The sequence below is a fragment of the Pteropus medius genome, unplaced genomic scaffold, assembly GCF_902729225.1.
Source record: "Pteropus medius unplaced genomic scaffold, Ma_sr-lr_union100, whole genome shotgun sequence".
Lineage (NCBI taxonomy): Eukaryota > Metazoa > Chordata > Mammalia > Chiroptera > Pteropodidae > Pteropus > Pteropus medius.
Genome location: NW_024351730.1, coordinates 21,047,336 through 21,070,675, shown reverse-complemented (window position 1 = coordinate 21,070,675; position 23,340 = coordinate 21,047,336). Strand labels below are relative to the sequence as shown.

The 23,340-nt window shown below is 37.6% G+C and overlaps 1 protein-coding gene across 9 annotated transcripts in view; it reads right to left on the bottom strand.

Moving 5' to 3' along the window:
• The window catches only part of SLC4A4 (solute carrier family 4 member 4), a 357,503-nt gene that overhangs the window by 236,688 nt on the left and 97,475 nt on the right, over positions 1–23,340 (bottom strand). For all 9 annotated transcript variants that reach the window (XM_039845398.1, XM_039845397.1, XM_039845399.1 and 6 more), the window contains one exon: positions 9,519–9,698. In XM_039845398.1, coding sequence (XP_039701332.1) covers positions 9,519–9,698 — 180 coding nt within the window. The remainder of the gene's footprint in view (positions 1–9,518; positions 9,699–23,340) is intronic.

Below are 23,340 nucleotides of genomic sequence, written 5' to 3'. Positions count from 1 at the left end.
ACTTGTCTAGCCTGGTTTTTCTTATACATTGCCCTTGACTGGTTTTTTTTTTCATCTAACCTAGTATGAGCCTTCTATTAAAATAAAGGTTCTCTACTCTCACTCTTAAAGATATTACATTCTCCCAAACTGCCATCAGGAAAAGCATCCCTACCACTTCAGCCTCTATATAAATATATGCAAAGAACGTCTTCAAATTTATCCCATTATATTCACCTGTTAGATGTTTATATAAATGTCAGAAAGAATCATGAAATAATTTAATAAAAGGAGCTTAAAGAGAACGTAGCACAGACAGATTTCTAGTCAATTTTGTGGAGGGGAAAGAAATCTATAAACCTTCCAAGTTTGTTGTGAGCATGCACATAATAGCTCAGAAAAGTTTCCTCAAGCTAAAACTTTCACACATATTTTCAAAAACTCTGATTAGCATTTGATCTAAATGAAGTGGCCAGCAGAATACCAATTATCTGCCTTCTTGACCAGAGTATCTTTAGCTCAAAATCTATATTTAAGAATTGGAGGATCAAGGGAGAATATCAGCTGTTTCTGGGTGTGTGCATCAATAAAAAATAATCCAAAAATCTTTTTGAAATTATTTGCTTGTTTGTTTCCTCGGTTTTTGTTTGTTTGGGACATTCAACATTTTCACAAGAAGTAATAAAGTAGAGTTAGACCAAGAATTGACTTAGGATTTTATAGTTGCTCATGCATGTATTCTGAATATCGGGTGAATTTGCAGTGAATTTCTAGTTATAGCAATTGCTATTCCTATGCCTTGGCAACAGAAATCACCCTCTATTTTCTGCTGAAAACATCAGTTTGAACCAACACAGCTATCTATATGGTCCACATGTTTATTGTAAATTTGCATTCAGAAGTCACATTTTCTCTTACACTTAAATTATTCCATCCTCATAAATGAAGCAAAATCAAGTAAATAGAATTTCTCTTGTGGCCTTTGTGGTAAAATTTGGGTAACTGACAAAGGATAATTTTAATACAAATTGCTAGATCACAATAACGCCACTACCAGAAGTGGTTTCTAAGGGCATAGAGTGCATTCTGCTTTTTTAAAAAATGGAAATCTGCTTAATTGACACACAGGAAAAGAACTTTAAAATTCAGGAATGTTTTTATTTCAAAATCATTAATTCATAATTCTGAGTAGGATGTACGAAGGTCATCTAAGTTCATCTCCGCAAGCAACATGGATTAATCTGTTTACACATAGTACACATACATAAACAATTCTTAAATTCTCTATGTAAAACACTCCACAAATAGCCCTGGTGACACACTCAGTAATTAACAAATCTCTCTATCATAAGTAGCCTACTTTATATGCAACCTCACTCACCACAGTGGAATACAAACCCTAAATAAAAAGTCATAAGCAGAGGCAGGCTTATTCCAACGCAACACGCTACATGGTTCTTTAGAGAAATGCTAACTTAAATAACATTTTGCATTCTTACATTAACCTGCATGTTTTCACACATTTTAATATTTTCCCATGAGAAAAAGTACATGCAGGGTAGCATCTTTATTTCTGTTTTGAAAATATGGACAATTCCTATTTTATTTACATAACTAGTCATTGCAAAACAAAGTTGTAGCACTGTATTACATTACAAAGAAAAAAAGTACTTTCCTGGCCATCTCTTTTTTCATCTCACCATTATTCAACTCATCTCATTGCATTAACTCGGGTGATTTCTATTTTAATCACATTTCAATAAGATTTAGTTGGGGGGGTAGCATTATTTTAACTGAGGTAGTGGTTAATATTGAATAATTTACATTATCTTTCCTTTGAGATTGTATTTTTCTCCAACGAACTAGAATGTTTTAACCTAATTGGTAATTTCTGGACATTTTATTTATGCATCCATTCAAAAAATACGCTATTTCAGAACATGACTCAAATTAAATATGAGATATGTTTCCTGCCCTTGAGGCTCTAACAATACTGTTGGAGAGATGACACACACACAAATGAAAGAGGTAAGTCAATACGTGAAGCCTTGCAGGTCTAACTACCAGAATATGTAACGTAGATAATACTCGCCACGGGAGTCAAAAATTTGGAAAGTCATTAAGAGTTTAGTATACATGCCCTCTTTACGGCCTTGCTGAAACAGGGTAAGCCTATAATTTCATTAAACTACTTAAAATAGTGAAAAAAGTAGAGGAAACTTCATTACATCTTCAATTTTCTCTTAAATGTCTGAGGACCACAAGTTAGAAAATGGTTTTAAGTAATAAGGAGCTTTAAGTAATAAGTAATTAGAAGTTTTTGTTTGTTTGAATAATTGTTTGTTTAAGGAGAGACTGGATGGAAATGATATGTTAGATGACGGGCAGCCTTGTCTGAAATATCTCCCTTCTATTTCAAGGAAGAACCTAAAGGCTGAAAACACAAAGAAGATGTTGCCTTAAAAATCTGAAGGAAAGGGCAGATGCAAGAGACACTTTGAAGAAAAAGCCAGTAGGACTCAGCAAGTGGCTGCCTGTGGAAGAAAAAGAATAGGGAATAATCAAGGACGATTGAGGTTTTTGTTATATAAGTAACCAGAATAATGGGGACTCCCTGCTCACAACTCTATAAAAATGTGATGAAAAGTCAAGAACACTCCCCAACCACAGGAAAGTTATTAAAAGAACCCGACATTCTGTTTCCATATTGTGGTCATGGAAGAATTCCAGGGAATTTATTTATAGAGTATACCTATGGTTCCCTGTGGTGCCTCGTTCCCAACTACTTTTGCATTACAGTTTAAACTCACAAAGCCCTGAGTCTAAATCCCCAGTATTAAAAACCCATATAGTCCTTTAAGAATTATTTCCTTTGAAGAGAAATTTCCTAAACAGAACACCATTTCAAGAAAGTCCCTGCCAATATCTGTCATTCTTTCAGTTCATTCCAGTTACACACATACTCACACACATACTGACAAATACATTCACTGTTCAAGCCTCCTGGCTTATATACTTAAACCCAAAACAGGATGTGTCCTGTTTTCTGCTTAGGGTAATGCCTGTGGCAGACAGTTATTTACACCTCATTCACTTCAGTAAAGTATATTTCACAGCTTAAATTCTACATGCTGCTATGGTTTTCCCTCATTTTCCACCCCAAGCCCTGAGTACCCCCAGCACCTGGAGCACAGTAGAACCCTCTGAGGCCTCCTGAACTCATGAGTCACTAAAAATAGCAGCAACATCAACTCTTCCATGACACACGTAAACACACTATTCATAACATCTATGGTATGACAAAATGGAATCGCTATTGTAACAGAGAGTCAGAGAGAACAAGAAGTGACACTCTTCCATAGTGTAAGAACTGTCACTTGGAGGACACTTCTAGGTGACCAGAGAACTGCATTTCAAAAGCCTACAGCTCCCTAAGAGATTTAAATAGTTAACTGGCTAAAGAAGACAGAAGTACCATGACACAGCCCTCCTGTATTTATCTGCATCACAGAGAAATAAACAACAATTATTTGCACCACACAAAACACAACATTGTTGAGCCGTCCCAGTAGCACCGAAAACACAAGTATGCCAAACAGTTTCCCTTTCTGCAGAGCACCGCCTTCAAGTCACTGACTTGTCTCACCCAACCGCCCTTCCTGACCATATTAATTTCACTGAGAAACAACAAAGAGCCAGAAGGAGATCTTTCTCATAAAAGAACAAACGGTCCCTTTGCTTGCAGGGGCCCAGAACTGGGAATTCCAACAGCTGACTAAATTCAAGGACATACTTGGCAAGCAGAATCACTTGTTGGTGGCAGTATTTTACACAAAAGAGCAGCATAATAGGCATCACCTCTGGTCCTGGAAAGTCTTCTTTTCTTGGTCCTTTCACTTGCCAGTCAGCATCTAGGCTGATATCCAATGGCAAGTTAAGAGACCGAATTTAGGTTAGTTCTCCCAAAGACACTATTGGGAGCCAGGAGCCAAAATGACAGTAAAACAAAGGAATAGCTTGTGGGAATCTGTAGTAGAAAGGGGGAGAAGAGCTTAAAGAATAGTGATTAGCATTCTTAGAGAATTAATCTCTACAAAGTTTTAGTCTGAAGCTCTTGGCATTACCTGTGTACAAAGCTGAACTTGAAAAATGTGTTCAGAGTAACTCAAAATAATAATTACTACCATTACTGCTAACCAAATGCACTGCTCGCTTAGTACTCAGAACATTGTGAATTAAATCTTATCATTATCCCTTTTTTACAGATGAGGAAACTGGAGCACAGAGAGGTTATGAATCTTGTCAAGGTTACACTGCTGGTATAAACAGAAATTCAAACTCAATCCGGCTCACATATATGCTCCTAGCTACTAGGACAAGCTACCTTTCCAGTAAAATTGCATCACAAGTGCCCCTTCTGAAAAGGTAAATTTTAAAAGTTTTCAGTTATTTAATGTAAAGAGCCTTTATTTTAGACTAACCATAAAATACTTCCTCCTACTTATACAAGATGAAAAACAGAGAAGAGGATAACAGAGACAGTATAGTTCTTTTGTGTTTGTGTTTTGTTTTGTTTTGTTTTCTCTCAGGGAAAGAATCTACCTCATTTCACACACATTCCGAAGATCTCTTTCTCTCCTGCATATGGATTCATTTTGAGGATATGCACATGGCATGTAGAAAATTAAAGAAATCTTACTTTATGATACCGAAATTCGGTCTTACCTGAAAAAATTTGAAAATTAAGAAAAAGTAAAAAGGCGCCAAGGAGAATAAGGTCATGTGAAGGGAAGGCACTGGGAAAAGAAGTCAAATGACAAAACCCCAAATAACCTTGTCTCTTGTGAAAAGCTACTCTGTCCATTTACCCAGAAGTACTACATGAAAGCAGCTGCCCATTTCTCTGTTTCAGTTTTCTAAATATGACAGGATCACCAACTAGCAGAACAATGTTCACCAGCATAGATCCATCAGTTCTGGTACACAGCCAAAAAGCTAAAAAAGAATACCACAAGACTGAATGAATGTCTGTGTACACTGACCTAGTGAAATAATTCTACACCGGGCAAGGCATATGTGTGCAAGGCAGTTAGCGCCTCTGGGCACTGATGCATGTTCAAGCTTGTCAAGAAATATATTACACATCAGATCAATATGCTGAACAGGATATTCTGTTTGTAGCTCTGTTTTCTAACATTTTACACATCTTTAGAGTCTCTGCAGTTACAAAGTGGCCCCATAAATATCCCAGGATACTAACAAAATGAGAAGTTCAGAAGTCGAAACCAGCTAACGGTGGGAAGCTGTGCTGTGTTTCCAGAGCCTGTCTCATCGAGGACCACCTTTCCACCCACTTTCTGGGCAACCCTCAGAGGATGGCAGCTGCTAACTTAGAAAAAAGAAAAAAGTGCACCGTGGAGGAGGCAAAGAATTATTTTTAAGAAAGAGCACAATCTAACTTTTCTCTCCACCACCCACTCCACACCACCTCCTCATTCCCTTGTCTTTCCTCCTGCCTGCTCTTCCATTTCACTTTTCTTCCCCAGCCTCTCTCCCCGTTGCTCATGTACCATACTTCTCACACGTGTTTCCTTCTCTGCATCCCAAGCTGGGACACCAGCGCTTTCACCACACTGAGAAGAGGAGCTGTGCAAGGACTTGGAGCTACCGCTGAACTCAGCGGGGGAAATGAAGCTAGCTAGCTTCCTTCCTCAAAGCTCCAAATACGTAAGAATTAAAACATGTGGTCATTTTGCTAAAGCCTTGTCTTGACACCAAAGCATGGAGAAAAGAAAAGGCTTCTGTGTCATGAGCCAAATGAACCCATTAATTATGTCGTCTTTCTTATATGCCTAAATACTAGATGATTTTTGACCTACTTCTTCTTATAAATGCCCTCTACTGTTCAATTCTATGCCTCTTCAATACTGCTTCTGAAGCTGAGCTGCCCAAGTTCTGTGTGGAGTGGTGAGCATTTTTAAGTGTACATGATGAATCCATGTGCCCTGTGAGTCAATTTCTTCCATCAGCTGCATATGACAAGCAACTCGACACATTCGGGAGCCATCTCCCAAAGCCAAAATACCACTTTAGCAACAGTTAAAATAATGAGGCACTATCTAAAGCAGAATAATTAAAAGTTAGGACCAGATTTACAAGGCAAGAGAGGAAGGCAGAGCAGGGAAATATAAAGATGATTTGCAAGGATTAAAAACAAGAAAATCAGCTGAACCTTTATCTATAATGTAGGAAATATTTAGGCAAATAAAAGCAATGCTTACTTATATCTTCTTCTGTAGTAATCCATCCATTCAATTACTCTTCAATAAGCATTTATTAAGCATATACTGTGTGCCAGATGTAACATGATAGGTGCCAGAGTTAACATACTGAACTAACAAATCTGATCCTAGTGCTCGTAGAGCTCATAATCTAGCACCAGTGCGAGAAAAAAGTGTGGGCTCACAAAATTGCAAATTGAAACACGTATTATGAAGAAAATAAGAGCTGAGAAAGAATAACTTTGGAAAACATACATTAGATACAGTAATAGGAAAGTCTTCTCTGAAGAGACAAAATTTTAAAGCTGGAACATAAAAGAAGAGAAAAGCTTACCAGGACAAATACAGGGTGACTATTCCAGAAAGAGGATTACCAGTGCAAAATCCCTGAGGCAGAAAAGGTTTGGGCACCAAGAATTTGAAAAAAAAAATCAGTGTAGCTGAAGTAAAGTGAGCAAGGAGAGAAGGACGTAGGGCATGACGGTTGAGACACTGTGGGCCATGATGCCCAATTGAGATTTTATTCTAAGGACAACAAGAAATTTTCGGCAGAGGAATGGTATGACCCAGTTACTTTATGGTGATCGCTGTCGCCTCTGTGTCAAAGAAGACTTGAAAAGTGGAGCCTATTGCAGTTGTCTACGCCAGAGATGACAATTCCCTGGCCCAAAATGTGGCAGCCAAATTTTTCAGCAACAGACAGATTCAGATATATTTCAGAGGTAGAACCAACAAAAGTCACTGGGGGATTGCATATGGGGATGATGGCAAGGAAAGAATCAGAGATGATGCTCATCAAGTGACTCTATTTACATATAGGGTTTTTTTTTTCAGAAGAAGCATCACCTGATACAATGACAGGCCCATGCAAGAATCTGGTCTATGGGCCATGGTATGTCTTTAAACATGAGTAACTTCAAAACCCTAGATCCAAGAATAACAGAAACTGTGTGTGGCTGTTCTTGAGAAAGAATAATGACATACTAGGCAGATATTTCAGTAAATGAGTTTTCCCATAAGAATTTTATTGTCATGTTGGTGCCAAAACCCTGTAGCTTCCCCAAAATCATATGGTTAAATGTCTTTCTACAGCTGAGTGTAATGAGTATAACATTTTAAGTAGGGTTACAACAGATAAACCAGCTACCAATTCATCTAGTCTCCAAGATAAGCAGTGGAGAGAACATACAGCAATTTCTAAGGGGATCTTCATGCTGAATTGAATGACTCATGTCGAATATGTTAAAGGCATATTACAGCATAACTTACTGACTAGCAGGAAAATTACTAACTATAAAATGCAAATTTATAAATAATTTCATTATAATCACTAAACAATTTTGTCTTTAGCAATGGTCTCTCATACGATCCTTTCAGAAACCAAACATACAACGCAATGCAGTACTCCCCACGGAGGAGACCCCTGAGGGTAAAGAGAATCAACTGCCTTGTTTATTATACATGCTGCACTCAAACTGGTCCCCAAATGCCACAGAGAGCAACAGTAGTTCCATGGTAGACACACACTTGGTCTCACTACCTTCCTGATCAGTTCATTCTCAGTTACTAACTTGAGTATTACTGGCATTGTTTCCATTGCGTTTCCTACAAAGCTGATGTATAATTATCATCTCAAAAGCCTTTGGCCCATTTGTCTAGGTGAGCACCTCTCCCTTTTTAGTATTTACAGTGATGATGCACTCTTGTTCTTAAATTGTAGAATGAGGGATGACTGTGAGAGAGACACAGAGAGAGAGATCAAACACACATACACTGGGGAGAGCACTTCTGATTCTGACTCAGGCTTTGCCGAAATGGATAGCAAATCGAGATAGACAACAGTAATTTATTGGAAAACGGATGTTATCTTTGTTCCTCCACATTGTTAACTGTGACCTTTTTTATCTGCATTTCAAGGACTTTACTTGAAACAGACCCCCTTTTTTTTTAGTCAATGTATGAAAGATTCCCTTCAGAAAGGCTTTCCCCCAACATTGCAATTGAAAAGTACATAACTCTTGACTCCTGCTCTCTGGTTCCTTCTAAGTCTTAGATTTACTACAACACTTTTAAATTTTAATTTAGTGGTCCATTTCCAAATTCTCCTCAAAATGTTTATCTTTAATTTGGTGGTCCATCTGTGTTCCTCCTCCCAGCATAATACCACTCCAGCTTCTAAGGCACATGCTCAGTTCCAATTGCGAGACTATACAGGATTCACAAATTCACCTCACTACACTTCACAACCTCTTTAATTTAACTCTGTAAATTTATTTTGCAACACTTCTGAGCTGTTAATTCATTGATTTTGGCCTCTCATCGCCCACAATGGCTGAACTGGATCTTTATCTGTATTACCCCTAATGCATTTTATAGCAGGTTACATATTTTTGCAACTGTAGCAAAGAGATGAAGAATGTAAAGAGCCCTGCCAACATGAAAAGCTGTCACTATGTAACTCCTGTCGGGAAATCTCCCAGAACTGGCAGTTGTTTCTAATGCTTCTCCCTTCGACTGTACATATTCATTCTCAACTCAGACACAGAGTTACCTAGATAGCCAAATATTCTCCACATCGAAAGAAACAAAAGCAACATGCACATGCACCTTAAGCAGTCTACCCTATCACTTGGATCCTGCTATTCTGTTCTTAGTAACACTCTTATGCAAAGTATGATATCTAATATGTTCAACATTTCAAGAGCTGTGTCACTCTACATTCTTTTCTGACTTACAGGATGCTTCTCCACTATTCCTTTTTAAATCATCCATCTGGTCCACAACGTGGTTAAATGTTACCTATAACCCTGTAAGTATCATCTATATCTATATCTATATAAATGTATATCTATATAAATATATACCTATAATTCTCATCTTGACCTACTGATTCAATAGAACCTATTTCTAAGCAGAAACAATCAAAAAATTTCTTTAAGAATCTTCCAGATACTGTTGACTACTGTAGTTAAAAACCATCAATAATACTCTGCCCTTTTTCACTAATCAAAATGTAGGACACCTGACCATGCCTATAGTTTGTCAGATCTTTTTTGACCAACTCAAAATTTTTACCAGATCTCTTCCTAGACCAAACTGTTGGGACAAGAAAAGCATCTCCATAGACATTGTTCTTTAGAGGAGACCATCCCCACGTTATTGCATCCCTCCCCATTGGCAACAGGATCCCAAAAAGTGTCTTTCCCAAGGATGTAGGAGTGAGGCAGAGAGAGGCACCGACACCCAGAGAGTACTCACTGAGTGGTTTTAGGATGCTGCTGCTGGATTCATCAGCATTTTCCACATCTGACTTGTCAGAGTAGTTCTCAGAGATTCTCTCCTTCTCCTTCTTTTCTTTGTGCCCCGTCTTTCTCTTGTGACGTCTCCTTCTCCTGTAGCTCTTCGGCACATGGACCCCAATGTAGATGGTGTGGTGGCCTAAAGGAAGGTACATGAATCACCAATCATTTCAAATCACACTCTCTGCTGCCTATAAATTGTGCTAGGTAAGAAGAAAATGTCTTAAATTCAACAATACCATTCTATATTGGACAAATAAACTCAAACTGGAAAAATAAAGTCCCTCCCAATTATCAGTTAGCGAGAGTGCAATTTAATCTGTTGGCTGGCAGGAGGATTCTGTGAGTGTGTCCTCTAATTCTATCCTGATAAACTATTTTTGTTAAGAAAAAGCAAAGAATACCAAACCAGAAATCAGGAATCCTTGATTTTAGTCAGACCTCTGCCATCAATTAGCTAGCTATATATGACCTTGAGCATCTCCCTTAACCATTCTGGGCCTCCATCTCACCATTTGTATAATGAGAGACTGAAATTGGGTAACTCCCAGAGGCCCTTCCAGTTCTAACCTCCGATGAGTCCGCGATTATACTTAACAGTGTGCTGGAAAAGGAGTTCTTGGAGCAGTAAAGGATAAAGATATAACTAAAAGTTCAAGAAGTCATTCTGCTGGGGATAAGGTTTTACACTAAAACTTTTTTTTTTAACCCGATAAGCAGAATAGAGACTTAGAACTGGGACAAACAGAAAAAATAAGACATACTTAGAAGATTTTAGAAATACTCAAATGTTCGCACTAGGAAGCAGCTAAAAGGAATGTCAGCTACAGTGCCATTCTCATTTTTCTTTTTTCGTTCCCAAAAGTTTCTAAAAACTGGTTGTTGCAATGATAAAAATAAACCCAGCCCAGCAAAAAATTGCCTTGAAGAGAAGGGCATAAGGAAAAAAGATTGTGAAATGCTTTTAGTTCTCTAGATGGAAGAAGCTGCAAAACTGACAAGTGGTATTATTTTTACAAAATCTGATAAGATAGAAAAAAAGGAACTCAAAGTTCCACACTTTTTTTTTAATTAGGAAACTTTTACTTTCACTTTATACACAGCATAACTTCTGAATGTGGGGATCACCATTTCAAAAGTAATGTGAAAACTTTTATTTTTTAAAATACAAATTGGATTTTCTCATCTATGGGTTTCCTCTCCCATTCTGGAATTATTCCTTGAAGACCACTTTCCAGTGCCACAGACAATATCATACACCTACATGTAATACGCAAACATGCAGTTTGTCTGATACAAATTGTTGTGAATTACTTTCCGCAGTAACTCATTAGCCATATCTAAAAACACCATAATTCACAAGGGTGTTCCCTTAAACTGGAAGGATTAAAACAATACATCCTCCCCCAAGAAAGAGCTTGAAGGAATATTCCAATGAAGGAATACAGAACCCTAAGTGAATGGGTTAGCATTAAAAAGAAAACATCTGATGCTTGGAATAAAGTTGGAGGCATGTATGTAATATGTGAACCTCCCCCCACCAACACACATACAAACACACAGACACACAGACCAACTCAATTACTACAAAGTACCATGAAATTTTCCTCACAGAGCATGTACCAATGAAAAATATATCATGTCTAACCATTTGCAAGCAAATTGTTCTCATGGGAAAGTTATATTACATTAGGAAGTAGGAAATGTCTCAGAAACAATGTGAATTAAGTAACAGTGTCAATTATTTCCTGAGCTCCAGTTACTGACGGAGCTTTATCTCAAGTCACACAATATATGTAAGCAAAGCCAACCAATATCTTTGGTAAAGCAAACATTGAAAGCTTGGTTGCCTTCATTCAAAAATTAGGAAAACATCATGAAAAAAATGAAGAAATTGGAATTTTTGTTAAAACTTGTCACATTATTTTCTACATCATTAAATAATGGCAACTAAGAGAAAATGGCAGTTAAGCTACATAAGTTATATTAATGTTATATGGAAAGATTTTTTAATATATTTACCCAAATCTATATAGTACATCTGATAAAGGACATTTAAAGGACAGTCTATGGGCTGATAGGATTTGAAGGTAAGATTTCTGGCTATAAAGTATTGTTGTTATCCACCAAATGAAAGAGTTAGGGCAATTCAGAAAGTGAGCTTTCAAAGGCCATGGAGAGTAACATACCTCACGTTTTAGAAAATAATTTGAGTTGTCATCACTACAAAAAGGGCATCATTTTATTCCCATTGTGATCAGAGGCCTCCTCCCTGCCTTCTGAGTAAGAGTCAATTTATCCCCATTTCCTCCAGCTCCGGTCTCAGCTGCCTTCCCCCACTCACTGTGTCACACACTAAGACAGGCGGGAAAGCTTTCAGATATGATGCTGGCTATGAAACGTGGTTCCTTTCAAGACAGCCCATGTTTCAGGCATTTTTTTTTAATCACCTTTATCAAGGTATAATTTACATGTCATAAAATTCAAACATTTTAAGGGTATAATTCAGTGACTTTTAGTACACGTACAGAGTTGTACAATCATCACTATAATCCAATTTTAGAACAGTTCTACCGATTAAAAAAGAGCTTTCATGTCCATTTGAAAACTTACAAATATGCCGAGTTCTAGCTAGGTCTGTTCCCACTCCCATCCCATACAGCCACTTTCAGGCATTTCTGACACTCTGGGTGATGGCCTCTGGGAAGCTACAACTCTCTGGTGCCCACAGGGCTACGACTTTTTTTTTTTTTTTTTAAATTATGGCGACATTGGTTAATGAAATCCAGTAAGTTTCAAGTGTATGATTCAACAGGAAGTCATATATATTTTGTATTGTATGCTATGGACTTTTTGTGGGGATCCTGAGAGCACAGTAAAATGCAGTAATATCTGAGTAAGGAAGAAATTGCCTTCCCAAGGATGCCAGAGGAAATAATGACACTGAGATGGGCCATCTGAAATGCAAAGCACCTTCCTTGTCCTCGCACACATTACTGGTAACCAAATTTTCTTTCCTGTCTTGTGTTCAGATAGAGGAAAAGGTACATGGTCCTGAGGTTAAATAAACCTTTATGAACTTAGGGACAGTGCCTGTGTTTCAACAACCACTTCTCAACCTCTTTCCAACCTCAGCTTCTTGCCCATGAGAAGAGAGGAAATATAGCCTTGCCCTGGCGAGTGGGGGGTTAGACATGCTTTCTCAAGGTTGTGACCAAATATTTTATAAGCTGTATGTGGTAAGAACCAAAATATCAAAAGTACAAAAATACCAAAAGTAAAATGAGTTGTGATGGAAGCATTCTTACCACCCTACAGAACACCTGTCTTCAGGATCAATAGAATTATTGATGAAAATATGCTGTTTTGATAAGACTATCATCGGTGGATGTCAATATTTATATTCATTAAAATATCCGTACTTGTCTCAGAGATATGTTATGAAGATTGATGGCTAATTTTAAAATCACAGCTCATAAAATGACAGCAAGCTCTTAGGAAAGCCATAAAGGTTGAGAGTATAGTATTATTTAACATGTAAAGTGAAAACGAGAAACGTTGACAGAAAAGCTTTCTAATCTAGCAAGAGTCTACAAAACGATAAGATGCTCAAAGAATCAGGGACAGTTACCTGCTTAACTCATCAGGAAAGTTCAGGCTTAAAAAAAAAAAATTCTCTGCCAGAAATGTCAGTAAAAGTGCTTCCAGAGATAGTATAAAAAGGAGCAAAATGTTTTTTAAATGACAATAATTCATAAGGAAAAGGTGATTGTTTAAAATGTTATTATAAAAAGGGTACATTCTTGCTACTCAAAATTTCATAAGGTAAAACTACGATAATTTACATTTGACGATATTTATTTAGGTGTGAGTCAAAGGGCACTCAGTCCTTGATTTGGCAGTGGTCTCAGTATCATGTGTACAGATAAATACCCTGCGTGCCATTCTCTGACAGATGGTGCAAATTCCACTCAAACTCTAAATGTCTTGGGACTATCTTACAATCATCCCACTGCCAGTACAAGTGGGAAGAAAACATGGCTTTCCAGGTTATCTTCGAATGTCAGAAATTATCACCAGATGATTCTTGATTCTGCCCATCACCTGCTCCACCTCAGTTGAAAACTGTGAAGTACTGTGAAGCTCTCATGTCCTATTCTCCCAATTCCTAAGATATTTCTAAACAAATAATCCTGATAGTGGCTATCATGTTTTCAGGCCAACAGAGAACCCTTATATTTAGTAACTCTCTAATCATTCAAGTTAAAGAGGCTTTCACAGATATCCACTTTGCTACCAAGGATGATTTAAGACTTTGGAGAATTAAACCCATCAAACCAGAAAAGGGTTTTATACCAAACATTTTCTGAGGAACTGAGTGATTAATAACATATGCCTCTATATGCAAGATAGATCTATTAGCTCCTTTTGGAAACATATTGATGTGTTTACAGTACACACAGATGATAGAAATCATTTATTGAGTCCTTACAAATGTGCCAGGTTCTGGCTAGAGGGCTCTTCTATTATCTCATGCAGTCTTCACAACTGTGAGAATTAAATATTGCTATTATCCCCACTGTACAAGCAAAGAAACCAAAGTTCAGGGAAGTCAAGGATATTGTCACCAGTGAACTCATAAAATCCCACAAAAGAAGTCTCTCTTGAGTGTCAATATTAACAATAGCGAGCACTTCATCACTGCTTTGGTGGTGTTTTGTTTTTGTTTTATTTTGTTTTGTTGTAATATATACTATATTTATGCCATCGATCTTACAACTGATTATGTTTCCTTCCTCATGTTGACTGCCAGAAATAGAAGAGATGACTCTCGGGCCAACCTGGGTAGAGTTTTGTTACATGCATTTTATACATTAACCTCACTCTTCCATATTTTCAGCCATTTTTTTCCCTTCACACTAACTTTTTTTGAAGCAAGGCAATATACAAATATTTTTTAAAACCTGAGATGTCAATACGGGGGGTAGAGAATGAGGATGGCTAGAGGTAGCTGGAGGTAATCACAAAGTAGATTTCTGGGCGAAAATTACATCTGTCCTCTGGTGGCTCTTCAGATAGATCTAAATTTATAGGCCTAAATCTTTGCCCAGAAATCTACCTTCCTCTACACCTACCCCTAGCCATCCCTACTCTCTACCCCCAGACTCCTACATACATCTCTCTAATTAAACATGGACGATGTTCCGAGTTTGATTCTTATCCACATTATTGCTCTTTCTATAATCAACTGAATTTCTTTTCTCTCCAGTTTAAAGCAAAGATTTCACAACACTTGGCACTTTATATCATTCTTTTAGAACTAATCAGCAAGATTCTCCAAATATAACTTAAACACTGCCTTCCCTGGCTTATCTAAAGTAACCTGGTCTTATGCCAAGATGCCTAAAACATGTTGCCAACGGGATGTAGGGGAGGGAGGCAAAATTAAGAGATATTTATTATTTCTTTCTAATTATGAAATTTAAAAAATGTAGAAGAGGCAAAGACCCTGGATGAGTGATAGATTACACAAAGATGCCATAAAAACTTTACTTCTTCAGCCAAAAGAAAAAATCTCAAAGATGATTTTAGAAGTACATGCATAAGAATCCTTAAATAGAATGACAGTATTAAGTCCAGATGCCACAGAGATTTTGTGTTCGGCACTTTAAATAACAAGAAATAGAATAGTATGTATAATCCTAAAAACTTTAATAAATGAAATACAAATGACTTGCTAGCTTTTTACTCACAAACCCATAAGAGTGTCCCTAAGCAGTTCTAATAAGCTATAACCAAAGTAAAATTGCTGAGTTACTTGGGCATCAATACCAGCTTGTGAAAAGAAAATCTCATTCGAAAGACATGGTGAGATTTTGCAGTTAACGGGGGCAAGTCAGCCCTTGCAAAATGCTTGCATGAGGGTCCACATTTCAAACATACACCACCATCCAGGACAAGGGATGATTTCTATTTTTGTATTTTGGATAGAGGCAACTTTGCACATAGGAAAAAAGAATGCATATGTTTATTAATAGATAATTACATATTACATATGTAATTTATTTATAGATCATTTTAAATGCTGATGGGTAATATATTTTAATATTAATACTAATTACACTTAGGATCACGCATGCAAAGAAATAAATAATAAAACAATGAAAAACAGGGACATAGTTTTCTTCCCACTGAACCTCATGGGAATTTTGTTCACTGATTGCCTCCCAGAAATCCTTAGGGTGACCTGAGTTTCCCTAAGCAAGACCGATAAGAAATCTCAGCTTGTTACCTGGTGTTTACTGGCATAGAACTTTTAATATTTAATGTTTGATAAAGATGATAACAATCTCCAGGAAAACAGCTACAGGAGAAAGGTCTTGAAAGGGAGTCAACTCCCGTCCTTTAGCTCAGAAACTTCAACATCTGCTTCCAAACGGCTCGTATTTAGCAAAAAACTTCTAAGGTCTTCAGGTGCAGCTCCTAAGACCAACACACTGAAGCTTCCATCACAGTTTTCATCGCTAACAGTGGATAACAGAGTCAAAAACTGACCAGCACTATAAATATTTGAAATGGTGAATGTTTTTAAAGAAATACAACTTTATTATGTTTAGTGATCATCAATTACTGAAAATATCTAGGCTACAACAACCACTTAAAGGTACTATGAGAACCTACTTTAATGAATAAAGAGGACTAAAAATCACCTTATCTTTTATAAACTGCAGTTCCTGAGGTGCTTCACAATCTCTAAAAAGTTGATTCTCCAAAGTAATTTTAACTTTTAGATCTCTTTTAGATTCATAGGTATAGATATAAAATATAATCTCTCTCACTCTATATATGTATATATTTATGTATATATACATATATATATATATGTAAAATCTGCATCATTTCTTTAGGGAGATATATAGAGATAGAGAGATTTTTATAGACAAATCAAATAATGTTGACAAAGTAGACACAAAATAAATAAAGTTGACACGTGTCAAAGGGGAAAAAAACAAAGCACTATTTCTCCGCATCCATACCCATCTTGAGCTCGATAATAACTTTCGAGGCCCCTCTGTTCTTTAGCACAGGCACAACAGGGCATTCACCCCACCTGAGCAGGACAGAGTAGCCAGGTCTAGGTCAAGTCTAACTGTCCCCCTGTCTGCTGTTTTACTTATACAGAGTTTATCTGCTTAACAGAATGAACACCTTCCATAACCTTAGTCTTTCCTCATCTTGCCCAGAAGCAAGTGCCTGGCAATCTGCACCCTGCCCTGGGTAGAGTCTCCCCTGGAGCTTTCATGTAGTGTGTGCCAACCCCCAGGAACCAGATCTGTTAATCCTTTTATTTGACTTAAAAGAGTAGAGTGGAGCCAAACGGCCTGGGAAGGCCAGTGCCAGGCAGGGCACTGCTAAGAACAAAAAGGAACCACCCAATATGAAGAGAGGAACCCCTACTTATCTTGACACCCAGAACCCCAAAAGAACTGGAGGATTTTAATGTGCAGTATACATGCAGTCAGACAAAATCCACCTGTGAGTCAACCACAGAGAACTGACAGTTTTCATTGTTTCTCTTATAGTCACCATTTGTACAACTGAATGGGAAATAGGGTTGGAAAAGAGAAAACAATGGCTAATCTAATGGTCACTGATAATTAGATTTGCAATTGCAGCCAAAGAAGCAGCTTAGAGTGACACATAAATGGACACATTCACACTCTCATCTCAACCACATTGTCCATCTCCCACTCCATTATGGCTTCCCTTTTAGCACTGGCCTAAGCCCTGGCTGGGCAATAGGAAGAACAGTCTTTAGCTGCTATAGACAGATAATCCACCACAGAGTTAGTGGACTCATGGCTAATCAGGTGTCAAATATTTAACATTAGTTCACATAATTCACATATCTGTGATATAGGTGAGACGTGGATAATGCTGAAAGGTTAAAACAATGACCAAGAACTAAGGAAAGTGCTATGAGAGATTTAAATTAGCCAATCCCAGAATCTTCATGACTATGGTTTTCCACATGCAACCAAAAAAAGAGAATGGCATTCACTGACACAACAGCACAGAATCATACTTTCGGAGTTGAAATGACAAACATCACCTGATTCAACCTCTTCATTTACCAGTGGACCGCCTAAAGCCAAATAGTCAGTTAATGATATAGAGACCTGGGACTCTTGACACTCCCAAGATATCTAAGGTTTTCTTTCCCCCTTTCCCACTACCGTGATACCAGCCCCTGATCGTTCCACTATGTGCAAAACAGCCAAAAAAAAAGTTAGTCCTTTCAACTTAGTAATTACCTAGTTAGAAGAAAAAAAAGGACTCAGGAATTCTCTAAAAAGGTTTCTCTCTTACAATCACAGAATGACAAGTTTAAATCCACAACCCTCAGTTCCATAAGCTGCCCCAGAATATGAAGATGTTCTGGCTGTGACATCTGTCCTCCCACTGATCATTGATCACCTGCAGTTGTTCAAATGATGAGGCCAGCTGGGCTTGTGTCTTCTTTCTCTCTCATCTTTTCCTAAACTCTTGCAACAACTTTTATTCTCCTCCTTTCGGTTCTTTCTACTTTCTATTCTTCTATTCAGGTGCTGCTTCTAGCTCTCAACCATCTCTAATTTCCTTTCTCGCTCCAGAGAGAACAGACCTCAAGCATACTCTTTTGGAATGAGCACTAACCTGGGAAAGTCAGGAAGCCTGGCTCTTTGTCCTTGGTATTCTAATGACTACTGGTGTTACTGCAAGCAAATCACTTTAACCTTTCCAGGGCTCATCTATCCATCCGCAAGGTGAGAACTTTGAGCTAAATTTTCTCTAAGATCCTTTCTAGCTCTAAAAATTCTATAACAATTCTAAGTATTTTAATTGGTTAAGTGTAATGGAGCACACAGAGGAAAAGGCTAAAAGTTTTCTACCATTTCTCAAAGTCTCTTCCCAACTAGCTTTCTCTTTGGATACTCTTCAATCTACTCTAATTCGACTCTTTCCTAACAAGAGCCAGAGATCTTCCTTTTGCCAAATCCACTGGCTACTCTTCTACCCTCCTCTACACAACTCCCAGCAGCATTCGGCACTGTGGATCACTCACTCATACTGAAAGTGCTCTTCTCTTGGCCTCAGAGGCACCCTCTTCCCGGTTTTCCTCCAACTTCTATGACTGCTCCTTCTCAGCCTCCAAATGTTGGCACTCACAGAGCCCAGTTCAGTCCTCTGACTCTATTCTGTGAGCCAAAGGGCTCTTTTTTAAAACGCGACTTTCGTATCATCAGTTCCCTTTTCGAAAACCTCAGCAATGGCTCCCCAGTGCACGCTCAATAAAATTCTAAATCTTCAGCATAGCATAAAAGGCCATGAATTATCTGGGTCCTATCCACCTGAAGGGGTCCAAAGTTTTGCCTCCCCAAAATGTACCCTTTGGGATGTTGATTTTAAGCTGGACATTAAGAAACAAAAGACTCAGAACTTTGACTCTCCCCGCCTTCCTGCCTAAGAGATTTAGATGGAAAGGCCTGCTCCAGGAAGGGCATCTTACTTAGCATATTCATCTCAGTATTAGATAAGAAGGATACAAGCAGGGGCCTGTTAGCTAGATTCCCCCAACCTGTGTCTGACCTGTGTCTGATTATTTCTGGGTTGCTTAGCAGGATTTTGTTTACCACGTATTCAGTTCTGTCTTGGCTACCTATAAATTGCCTATTTCCCCTTCAAAATCCCAGAGCTCTGTCCCCTTTTTCCTTTGTCTGCAATGTACATATAAGCCTCAAATGCCCAATGTATTTCGGGTCTCCTTCTCATGGCACCCCTAAATGTGCATTTGTATGATAAACTTTGGACATTTTCTCCTGTTAATCTGTCTCTGTTCATTTGAATATTAGCCCAGTTAGAAGAACATAGAAGGTGGGAGGAAAAAAATAATTTTTAGCCTCCACACAACTCAGGCCACCTCTCTCCCTATTCACATGGTCCGGCTTCATAGGCCTTATTTCCACATCTCAAATTAGCCTCCCTCTTTCTCACCTCTAGGCCTTTACACACGCATGCCTGTGATGCTGCCCTCATTCTTGAACTAGTTAATTCCTCTTCATCCTTTAGGTCTCAACTTAATGTCACTCTATAAGAGATGTATACCCTGGTCTCTCATGTAAACTCACCCACATTATCATATCAATCAGTCTTGTGTCGTTAAATATAATGACTGGTTGATTTGACTGAACATTAATTGTGGCCCTAACTAGAATACATTATCACATTTGGTGATACATGCAAGCCTAGAAAAGCAACATATTAGAGCTTCCATCTGCAATTGTTCTTAACATTTTCATAAGCTTAAAGGGGAAAAAAAGTATTGTCCATAGGTTAAAGTTAATAAGAACAGTTAACATAGATGCTAATCAACTAATTTGTTGATTACTAGATATCAGTATTAGTTTTAAGTTCTGAAAACATTCTGCAGTCACAGTAACCACTGGTGAGAAAGTGTTGAGCATAAAAATAAATTACCTACAGGAGCTATATTCAAGGGAGATGATATCTTAAATTTATAGGATTCATCCTGGAATTTCAAACTAGTTTACTTCTACTCCAGCAAAACTAGGAAATGAGGAAGTGCAAATGCTTATTTCTTTGTACAAAAAAAAAAAAAAAAATCAAGATTTGGAAATTAATTTGTCAATGGCTTACTGCAAATACTAAAGTATTTTTTAGATAATTTTAAGAATTCTTAGAGCATCTCTGGTAGGTGGGCAAGAAGATAGGTTAAACTACACTTAGCCTGAAAAAAAAAAAAAATGTAACTACACAAGTATGATTGTTCTCATGTCATCCCAAAAGGTAGGACAGAGCCAGGAACAAAAACAGGTCCCGAGGCTTCTGGTTCTCGACTCTGTTCTCTAACCCACAGCACAGACTGAATAAAAGTATCTGAACAATCAGATGCTGATTTAATTTGCCAAATATGTGTAATCACTGGATTCATTTATGAGCTTTCATTATAGAAAGATATCTTCTTTATTTTTCAGTAGGGATAAAATTATTTGTTGAAAATTTACTCATCGGCTGAGGCTGGAGTGGTAATTTAACCAATCTATAAATGTGCAATTCTGGCCCTCTAAAGCCAGTATGTTGGCTGATATTACTAAAATTCAGGTCTTATTTTTATTTCCAAAAGTTTGGGCCTGGTAAAAGTTATTGAGCATGTTATTGAGCATCCCACTATGAAAAGGGTCAGCAGAATAATGTCTCAAGATATTTATGTAGAGTTTGTTCTCCTTTCAAAGTCAACAGAATATTAAGAAAGGTGAATACATTGGGTAAAGCACTTGGGATTGCTGCTTTCTAATTCTAACTCTACGGAAAGGTAAAAACAATTAGCTAGATTGAAAAGCTTTTGCAGTTATTCAAAGAAGGGAGTTATTTAAGTCACCTATATGTACTGCTGAGTCAGTGGATGTCACTCACCACCCTTCCTACCCTCACCTTCACCCCACCTGGCAATCAGCAGCTTCAGGGGTACAATGTTTGTAATCTTCTGTGAACTTCTGTCATGGCAGGCTCTCACCTCAGTCCGCTAAATGTGACCAGCCAAAAAAGTAAAATAAAACACAACGAAATCCCACCAGCAAGCTCACCACTGCAACCAGAGAGACTCAACTGAGCTTTATGCATCTTTATTCCATTCTTTGCTCTCCCGTACCAGTCCCGATTCTCAATTCCTCCAATGATTCTGAATCTTGTGATGATAAAAACAGGGAAATATTTAGCTCAAGTTCAAATACATAGTATTATTTCTATACTATTGCATACTCTCATTTAATTGGCACCTAAATTACATAATAGCCTGTATGTGTATCATATAAAATATGTTGCTATACATTACACGTACATATAATAGACCTTTGAATCTTCTTTGTGGTAGAAAAACACTGCATACTTAAATCTGTTTTCCAGAAGAAGGAAATTTGCATGCTTTATTAGGCAACGGGCACACGTTTGTATTTTATTCTGTATACAATAAGAGTTAATATGCCCTTCTTGGAAAAGAAGGCAATTTAACAAATTAGGGGCAATGTGTATTGGAAAAATCTAACCATGAAAATCAGATCTCCCACCCAGAGCTTAAAGGGAATCAGAATGAATCCAAAGAGAAACAGACAGCTGGTCTTGGGAACCTTCCCTTGATCATTCTAGCTTGCCTTTTCCAACACAAGAAGCAGTAGGTAAGTGTGGTTAGGAAGGCAAAGGTTAGGGGTTAATAAAAATGAATTAAGCAAATATATATCATCTAGATCACTTAAAATTTTTGGAATAATATTAATTATTGGTGAAAATAAAAATTAGAGGTGAGGCTATTATTAAGCAGAAAGAAAAAAGTACAGAGAGTGGTAGAGTATGAAGCGCTCCTGTCCTTGGTGCCAGACACAGCGGCGTTGTCCCTGGTGACTGCCCAAACAGTTCTATGGTGAATGGCATGTTCTATTATTCCTATTTTACAGAGCAAGAAATCCAAACTCCAAACTGTAAGTTCCGTCTTTCACTTATGCAATGATTCGACAATAAAGCAAGTTTAAACTTTTATTCCCAAACTGATGGTTAGCCTCTCTGCTTTAACAACACATGAATAAAACAGACGATAAAGACTTTCCCCCAAAATATCAAACAATATGTCTCAAAAATATAACTGCTTCTAAAGAGAAACTTAATCTGTAGACGAAACTGCTACAAGTGTATCAGAATTTCTGGATCCATGTGAAAAACAACCCAAGTACGAAGTTCAATTTTTTATGGCTTATTGCCATAAAGGAATGTAGACATCTAGGATGGAAAGTAGCTTCAAGAGGGCTTTAGCCATACTAAACTACCAGGGAATTCTCTGCCATTGGAAAACTTTGGGAAGGATGTCTGAGTCCATTTTCAAATAACCGTGGAATTATCATCACATTTCCTTGAAACTAAAGAAATCTATATACAAATATTTAACCTGACTGAAACAGCAGGCAGTGTCAGACAGCTCCAGAGCTAAGTGCTGTCTACATGCGGGCCTCTGGCTGGCTTTCAGCTGAAGCCATGAGGAGAAAGAAGCAGAGCATTGGGAAAGGTCTGTATAGGTTTGACCTGCTCTGGGAAACCCAAGTTACTATTCAGGCATCCACCCTTAAACACCTCACTACATTTCTTCAAAGCTCTCCAATGTGTGAGTACATTGTTTCTTTTAAGAAGGCTTTTCCTTCAGCAATATTTTCCCAAGTGTTTTCTCTGTACACATCGTTTCTCAGAAATTAGAGTGAACAGCAGAGAAGAGGTCACCAAAATGCAACCAGACACTTATATCCAGTGCTCAGAATAGCCCCAGCCCCAACTCGGCCCCTCCCTTCTCATCCGATAGGTTTTCATTCACTCCTTCTCAACAGTTACATTTTTTTTTTTCGTTATAATTATTAACAAATGTCTACCAGGCCCTGCTTTTTCTTTAGAATACTACCTCCTCCAATAGACATAAACACATCATCATAATATCCTCTAGTGAAAAATAGGTTTAAGTCATTATGATTTCATGTTTGTAAAATGTTGAGATTCTGACCTCCAAAAAGACAGAAACTACCATTTCATCATTTTAGTTTCTCTCCTCAAAAGACAGAGTAGAAGAAGAAAAGAATAAAGCAGAGGTGTTTTAGAGGCTTCTTTTTCTTATCAAAATAAATACATTAAAATATATATATATATATATATATATATATGCCAATGATCTTTGCAAAATCAAACAGGAG